General features: G+C 29.4%; 1 protein-coding gene across 1 annotated transcript in view; it reads left to right on the plus strand.

Moving 5' to 3' along the window:
• Positions 1–2,033: 2,033 nt before the first annotated feature.
• LOC144978871 (uncharacterized) overlaps positions 2,034–9,334 on the plus strand; it is a 28,671-nt gene continuing 21,370 nt past the window's right edge. The window contains exons 1-2 of the mRNA XM_078925457.1: positions 2,034–2,119; positions 7,789–7,910. Coding sequence (XP_078781583.1) covers positions 2,106–2,119; positions 7,789–7,910 — 136 coding nt within the window. The 5' untranslated portion in view covers positions 2,034–2,105. The remainder of the gene's footprint in view (positions 2,120–7,788; positions 7,911–9,334) is intronic.

The raw sequence follows: 9,334 nt of genomic DNA on the forward strand, positions 1-9,334 counted from the left end.
AAACAAATTTGATATTGAAAATGAAAAACATAAATTAGACAGGGCTTTGGAAGATGAAATGACTATTGAGGTCAGTGAAGAGGAAACGAGATTCGTATTTTCGAAACTAAACGAGAGGAAGGCTGCTGGGCCGGATGGATTGAAAGGAAAACTATTAAAAGAATGTGCCCACCAGCTTTCCCCCATTTATACACATATTTTTAACTGGTCCCTCCAATGCGTTTCAATCCCTGAAATTTGGAAAACTTCAAAAATTATTCCTGTTCCAAAAAAGAAAAACTTGAAACTATGAACGATCTCAGACCTGTTGCACTGACTTCAATAGTCATGAAATCTTTAGAAAAACTTGTTCTTGTTAAAATTAGGAATCAGTTTATGCCATTGAGTGATAGTCATCAATTTGCTTACAAACCAGGACGTGGCGTAGAGGATGCCATTTTGCTGTTTACAAACAACATCTACAGGCATCTAGATCACGCTAGGAGCTATTGCAGATTGCTTTTTGCAGATTTTTCTTCAGCGTTCAATACAATGCAACCTCAGTTGGTTGTTCAAAAATTGACTAGTCTGAATTTAAACAAGTATATAATTGCTTGGGTGCTCGAATTTCTTACGGAGAGAGCACAATATGTTCAATTAGGGCAAAACAAATCTTCCTGTATAACTACAAATACTGGTGCTCCTCAAGGTTGTGTATTGTCCCCTGTATTATTCACAATATACACGAATGACTGTAGAAGTCAAAACCTGAGTGTACCTTTAATAAAGTTTGCAGATGACACCGCTCTTCAAGGCCTCATAACAAATGGCAACGAAGTGGCTTATAGGCAAGAAATTGATAGATTTGTGTCTTGGTGTGATGCCCACCACCTAGAGCTTAACATAAGCAAGACAAAGGAGCTAGTGATTGACTTTAGGAGAGTGAAGGAACCGATAGAACCGTTAAAATTAAAGGACCAATTCGTCCAGCGAGTTCCTCACTACAAATACCTTGGTGTAACGATTGATGACAGGCTCAAGTGGGATGAACACTTGAAAATAATTAGGCATAAGATGTGCAGACGTACATATTTTTTATCGAAACTCTCTCAGTTTAGAATAGATAAAACCCTCTGCGCATTATTTTATAGAGCAGTAATCGAAAGTGTTTTGTCATTTTGTATAACAGCTTGGGGAGGCAATTGCTTAGCAGTGGAAAGGAACAAAATAAATTCAAATATTAAAAAATCCATTAAACGCTATATAAATGATGTTGACGATGTAGATCTTTTATACGAGAAATTTTGTATAAATAAAATAACTAAAATATTAAATGACCAGTATCATCCACTAAGACCATCAATTATTATGTCAGAAAGAAGTGGTCGCCCTTTCTCTATTTCAACGAAAACAGAGAGACACCGAAAATCTTTTCTGCCGTCCAGTATTAGGCTTTATAACAACAAGCAATAATCATTTTATATAATTATTTCTCATTTTTACTTTTTTAAAATATAAATATTAATTTATTAATTTATTTGTTTTGCAATCTTTTCAATTTTCAATTTATGGTGACAGTTTTAACTATTTTACAGTGTTGAAATTATTCATATTATAAAGCGCAGCTCTGGTTATAGAGCTGCTCCTTTTTTATATATATACATCCTATTTCCATTGTATTTTTATCTTATGTGTAAATTATAACACGTCTGTACAAAAAATTTCCTTTTTGGGATGCAATAAAGTATTATATTATTATTATTTATTATTATTATTATTATATTATTATTATTATTATTATTATTATTATTATTATTATTATTATTTTATTATTATTATTATTATTATTATTATTATTATTATTATTACATTTTAAAGCATAAAATTAGCTATGATTGGATACCAGAAACCCAAAATTGAAAGTTCCGACTTAATACCGTTTCGAGGCGGAGGGCCATGTTTTAAAAAAAATTAGCATTTTGAATGATGGCCTCTTCAAATTCAATAATAGTTTAACATAATCCTGCATATTTTATCTTTAAAAAAAGCTTGCACTGGAGAAAACTGATACCTATAGAGTGTACGAATATTTGCGCGGAAAAAAAAAAGTGAACTTTGACGTTGGTATGTTGTTCACTAGGTAAGTATTCTAAATTTATTCAATTTTATTATTAGTAAGTAGATGTAACTTTCTTTAACCTACAGGGGTATAGATGATAAATAGATACATGAATGAGGAATCTTCTCATAGCCTACAGTATGTCCAAAGTATACTTGGAAATCGTTAAATTCACAACGTTATTACTATTATCTTTATTATTATTATTATTATTATTATTATTATTATTATTATTATTATTATTATTATTATTATTATTATTATTATTATTATTATATTATTATTATTATTATTATTATTATTATTATTATTATTATATTATTATTATTTATTATTATTATTATTATTTTAAATTATATTATTATTATTATTATTATTATTATTATTATTATTATTATTATTATTATTATTATTATTATTATTATTATTATTATTATTATATAATATTAATATTATCATCATTATTATTATTATTATTATTATTATTATTATTATTATTATTATATTATTATATTATTATTATTTTTAAATTATTATTATTATTATTATATATTATATTATTATTATTATTATTATTCTTATTATTATTATTATTATTATTATTATTATTATTATTTATTATTATTATTATTATTATTATTATTATTATTATTATTATTATTATTATTATTATTATTATTATTATTATTATTATTATTATTATTTTATTATTATTATTATTATTATTATTATTATTATTATTATTTATTATTATTATTATTATTATTATTATTATTATTATTATTATATTATTATTTATTATTATTATTTATTATTTTTAAATTATTATTTATTATTATTATTATTATTATTATTATTATTATTATTATTATTATTGTTATTATTATTATTATTATTATTGTTTATTATTATATATTATTATTATCATTATTATTATTTTTTATTATTATTATTATTATTATTATTTATTATTATTATTATTATTATTATTATTATTATTATTATTATTATTGTTATTATTATTATTATTATTATATTATTATTATTATTATTATTTTTATTATTATTATTATTATTATTATTATTATTATTATTATTATTATTATTATTATTATTATTATTATTATTATTATTAGTATTATTAATAATATTTACTTATTGACTTAAGGCCTTTCGTTTCCTAATCATCCGATCGGTATACCTCAAGTGCCTCATTAATCATCTGTGTCAATTAATTACCTTCCACAGTTCATGGCCTTTTGCTGTGGGTGCTAATTTAATAAATTCTTCCGTCGATTTTAATTCTTTATTATTTTGGAGGCGTTTTGGTTCTCTACTTAGGACAGTGTAAGCTGACGTGGGTGGCCTGCCTTTATATTTCGTATGTCCAGATGGGGTGAAAACAGTTTTCATGGCTTGATAAGCTGGTATATTCTCATCTTTTCTGAGAAATGCTCAAAATTCCGCCATCTTGTGATTTAAATAGATAAAGGTCTTTACTTTTGGAGATAAAGATAAAGGGAGAAATCTGACTCATGAATGAACAACACAAAACAAAACGACGTTTCGGCCTTTGACCTTTTTCAAGTAAACACAATATACTTATATATTTAAATTAGATTGTCATAATAATATAGGTGGCAATGTGTAAATGTGTGTGTGTGTGTGTGTGTGTGAGCGCGCGTGCAATTGAACAGAGAGGGGAGGAGAGAGAGAGAGAGAGAGAGACAGAGAGAGAGAGAGAGAGAGCGACAGTGAGATGACGTAATGATATAAAAACGATATATGGAAAATAATTTCAAAACAAGATACAACCTCCACACCTCAACATTTAGAAACACTAACAAAAAACATCCACAAAACTCCGCGAACATATTTGGAAATTAAAAGTCAACAAACTAGACCACAACATTTCATGGAAAATTATATCTAAAGCAACTGGATACAAACCAACATCAAAACAATGTAGCTTATGCCTGGAAGAGAAATATACTATAATCAAACACCCTCATGAAGCCAGACTCAACACGAAAAATGAGATGTACAATACTTGCCCACATCGACGGAAGTACTTTCTGATCAACTTCAAATCGGAACCACTTCAACAAGCAACAACACACAACTAACCAAACTCATGTGACACACAGTCCTAACGATGGCTAAAAAGGCCTGAAATATCGATGTAGACTGACTCCAACATTGTGGAAAATATTAAAATAAAAATTCGCTCCATTGCTACATGTCGAGCACTTTTCGTACCATATTTGTATCCAGCATGATTCAATATATATATATATATATATATATATATATATATATATATATATATATATATATATATATATATGTATATATGTATATATATATATATATATTATATATATATATATATATATATATATATATATATATATATATATATATATATATTTCAAGCGTAAGGTAGGGGGATGGAGAGTTATTGAAGAATACTAGACGGCAATAGTGTTATTACTGGTCCCCTACATCCGCTGTCCATATATTGAAAAAAAAACGAAAAAAAACGTGTGAGAGAGAGACACACACAAAGCGAGAGAGACAGCGAGATAGAGAGAGAGAGAGACAGAGAGACAGAGAGAGAGAGAGACAGAGACAGAGAGAGATAGAGAGAGAGAAAAAGAGAGACATAGAGAGAGAGAGAGAGAAAGAGAGAGAGAGAGAATGAAAGTGGTAGATTGGGAGTTGAAGGATATTAAAAATAAAGAAGAGAGATAAATCAAATTTAAAAAACTAGAACAATTAAAAAACACAAAACAAACTACATTATTTTAATAGAAATAAAGAAAGAAACTTAACTTAAAATTTCTCATAGAATCACTTGACTAAATTTGTCGAAATTCGTGCATATAGTCTTGTCGTCAAGTTGGCAGAGAATATAATAGAAGTATTTAATAATAACAGAATGAAAATCTAATCCCGTAAATAAATGATAAATTGGCCAAATTACATATAGAAATAAAAAGACTTAGAAGCCCAGTACACTCATTAAAAGGGAAAAATAGCTGACATTATCTACTGGGCCGTTGCCTCTGGTAAAGTCCACAGGCCTCATCATTAGAAGTATATTTGGCATGAATGTGTAAAAATAATAGAATAAAAAAGCATAATTAATTAATTAATTAATAAAAGGATAAATAAAACAAAATAATAAATGAATAGATTAATACATAAATATATAAATGAACTAATGATGGAACGTCGTTTGTTGTTTGTTGTCCATTCATGAGTCAGATTTATTCCCTTTAATTTTACCTCTATTTTATTGACACATTTAGGCACCTCTAGTTAATAGTCTTTATTTTTGCAATTTTCATGTCGTGTTTTATTGCTTAATTGTGTGGGGTATCGTATATTCGTGCCTCTTTAAAGTTGTTTCCCGCAGAGTTTTGCATCATTTTTATTAATTGAATTTTCTTCTTTTCTAATCAATGTGCGTAAAAACGTATCTAGTTCAATCGTCGATAACTTTTTTTTTCTTCTTTTACGTGTTCTTTATCTCCTAATAGTGATCCGAGTGTTTTCATGGCTCTCCATCCATCTTTCTTCCTTGGCAACAATGTTACATCTGTTTTGTTAAAGTATAGTTGGTGTTTTTGTAAAGCTTTTTAGATGTGTTTTACACTGACTTGTTTGAGGCCAATCAAGTCAACGTCGTCTGCATATGTAATTTCCATGGAGTGTTCAATTTTAAAACATAATTGGCCGAAGGTACAGATTTATGCACATCTTTTAAAGCATTTTCTTGTTAAATGATAAATAAATACAGAGCTCATACTGTCTCTTTGTGGTGTACCAATGTTTTTCCAGGAATTATTTATCCTCTGAGGCTCCTATTATTTTGGTCGTTATCCAGGTTTCACTTATAAGCAATAGGATTAATCTAGCTTCATCTTCCATTACTATTCCTTTCAAAATCTTCATCAAGGATTGGCAAATGATTGTATTGAAGGCAGCAGACATATATATTCCAGTTATAAATATTTCTACTTTTTCTGACAAGGTTTTGGCAGCAAGCCATCTGTGAATTCAAGCTACATCTGCAGTACTTCTCTCCGTCTTGAACACGGTTTGACTATGTGACAAATAATTTATAACAAACAGTCAAACAGAACGATTTCCTAATTGTATTAAGCAACGTAATTGGTCTCAAACTCTTTAAAAGTCATTTCGTTTTTCCTGGCTTTTGTGTTGATATCAGCTTCCCTTTATCCCCGACATCGTGAGTTGTTGACAATATTTGTAACTTTTATTTTGGTTCTTAAATCGTTGTGCTGCAGTTCCTTGGGTTTTTGTGCCATTCGATGACAAAGTGTGTTTTTACTAGCGTATGACCAGTTGTTTTCAGCGTATTTTTTGTATTTGTTATGAAAATTTGTCTCTTTTTCTGCACAAAATAAAATCAATTTGGTTGTAAATGTTGATAACAGCTCCTGGTACTTTTATTTCCTCTGACCTACCTGCGCCACTTGGTGTCTAGAAGCGTGATTAAATTAGATAGACTTTGTGATTGGGTTGCTATGTCTTTAGGTGGTGTAAACGGTGTAGTTACTGAGGTCATATTAATATCTTATCCAAAAAGGGAGCGATTAATGTTTTTGTACATTTAATTATACAGAAATTACTAAAACAAATAAATGTTTAACAGAAATCATGCTCATTGGAAGACCATCAAATTTGAATAAGGTTGAACACAGCATAGAAATGAATTACATATATGCACATTGAGAACTTAAGGAGAATACGAAGTGTTATTCCACCAAACAGAAAAAAATACCCATCAATTGGACTATTCCGTCCATATTAGATTACTGCAACTCCCTATTATACGACAATAATGCAAGCGCATACCTCACACATTCAAGTTGCCCAAAACGGCGACTCTCGCTTGATTTTCAATAAACAAGAAGAAGTAGGGCGTCCTATCTACTGTTCATATTGCATTCGATGATGTGAAAAAATATACAAAAATAATAAGCTACAAAATTGCTACATTCCACCACCGTGTATTCTGCATGGATGTCCGCAATGCCTGGCCGGTCTTATAGTCCAATATAAATCCAACCACCAGGGGCTGAAATCTGCAGGCGACACGTTTTTTGCCCTTGAAATTTGTCCGAAAACAATGGAAGATCAATCTTTGAAACACCAATGGAAGAATTTACCACAGGAACTAGGAGAGACGACAGGGTATAAACGATACTAAGAATGACTGGACATTGTCATTTTGTATGATCGGTGTAGTTATATTAGCATTTGGAGGATGCAAGTTTTACATGCATGTGATCAAATCAAAAACTTAAACTTATATTTTGTAGTAATTTGACCTAATTTAGACAATGTAAATATTTTATGTATGGTTCGAATCTTGTTATTTGTAATTTTTCTTGCCATAAGATTTCAAAATATTTCATAAATACGATTAATCCGTTTAGATTGTTAGTTACATTGGGTCAAATTTGGATTCGTTTTATAATCAAGAAGAAGTAATTCAATTCCAAATTATCAAAATAAATCTTGCTCTCGTCCTCCAATTTTTACATGTATTTTAAAATTCAACAAGTGTTTTCAATGACTATTAGAATATTTTATGAATACATATTAAATATTGTGTCATGTGGTACCTACTGTAATAATCCAACTTTTATTTTCAGAGACACGTATAAAAGAGACTACACACACTTCAGAGCAAAGATTTGCCATCATGCTCGTGTTTATAAGGCTGTGAAATTTTCTGGTACATACCTGGACGTCTTCGCGACAACTCAAATGATCGGTAAGTTGTTTCGTTTCCATGGTTGAGCGAGTGATCTCGGTTTTTGTCTTGGATCAAGTTTTTTTTCTCATGCTGCAGTAACTTATAAGAGTCGTTTTACTAGTCAATATCTTAAGGAACGAGTAGCAAAAGCTCGTTGAAGGTTGTGTAGTATGACTTAAGTGTAGGACATAAGGGCTATTAAAATATAAACACAGCACACACCTTTCTTGCAACACATCTTTTGATAGATTAAGCAATAATATCAAAAAAGAGTTAAGCCACAAACAATGTAGCTCTAAACATTTATAAACGATGAGACGAAGAACACAGTAGACTTTGGATTGTTGATTTGGAAGGACAAAACAATGGGGTGGTAGATATAGGATTAACTGTAATGTATGATCCGTCACAATTTGAATAAAACACTAAGTTATAAAAGAAAAACGGCGAAGCAAGTGAAGGTGTCATTAAACCACGAAACTTAAGGTACCACAATTGAACGCACAAATAACTACAGAAATCAGAAAGCGTGTAAGTTGTAAGACTAGAGGCCAAAGACATTATTTTTACGACGTCGGGATTCCGAACTCATAGATCTTTAGTAGGATGAAAATATTTTGGTCACAGTTTACATTGTTATTGTCAATGCGTGTTTTGTGTTTCGCAAATCAGGTAGCTTAGCCCTCATCGGCTGCGCTCTTAGAAGAGGAGAACCTGCTAATAAGAATAAAAGAAGTTGCAAAATAAATTCACATTGTCGGAAGGAAATGATCATTTTTATTACAATTTATCCGTTTGTAAATAAGAGACTTTTTAACAGATTTCAAGACAGTTTGGCTTCGCTTTTGAAAAATAGGCTGAAATTATTTTGACTCACCGGCCCGTTACAGCAACACTGTTCAGTGAAGTTGCTATAGAATATACAGAAAAAAAAAACTGATTGATCTTTTAATATCTTAACAACTAAATCCTTGTACAAACCCAATGGCATTTTTGAAGGGTCAAATAATTTAATTTTAGGTTATTGAATGTATTCATTGTCAAGGTATAGTGATAACCAAAAATAAAGATATCCATTGTCAAGGTATAGTGATAACCTAAAATAAAGATATCCATTGTCAAGGTATAGTGATAACCTAAAATAAAGGTATTCATTGTCAAGGTATAGTGATAACCTAAAATAAAAAATATTCATTGTCAAGGTATAGTGATAACCTAAAATATAGGTATTCATTGTCAAGGTAACCAAAAATAAAGATATCCATTGTCAAGGTATAGTGATAACCTAAAGTAAAGATATTCATTGTCAATGTGTAGTCATAACCTAAAATAAAGATATTCATTGTCAATGTGTAGTCATAACCTAAAATAAAGATATCCATTGTCAAGGTATAGTGATAACCTAAAATAAAGATATTCATTGTCAATGTGTAGTCATAACA

Source organism: Berghia stephanieae, chromosome 8 (assembly GCF_034508935.2).
Source record: "Berghia stephanieae isolate SIO BIC M18660-M18661 chromosome 8, UCSD_Bste_1.3, whole genome shotgun sequence".
In the NCBI taxonomy this organism is placed as follows: Eukaryota; Metazoa; Mollusca; class Gastropoda; order Nudibranchia; family Aeolidiidae; genus Berghia; species Berghia stephanieae.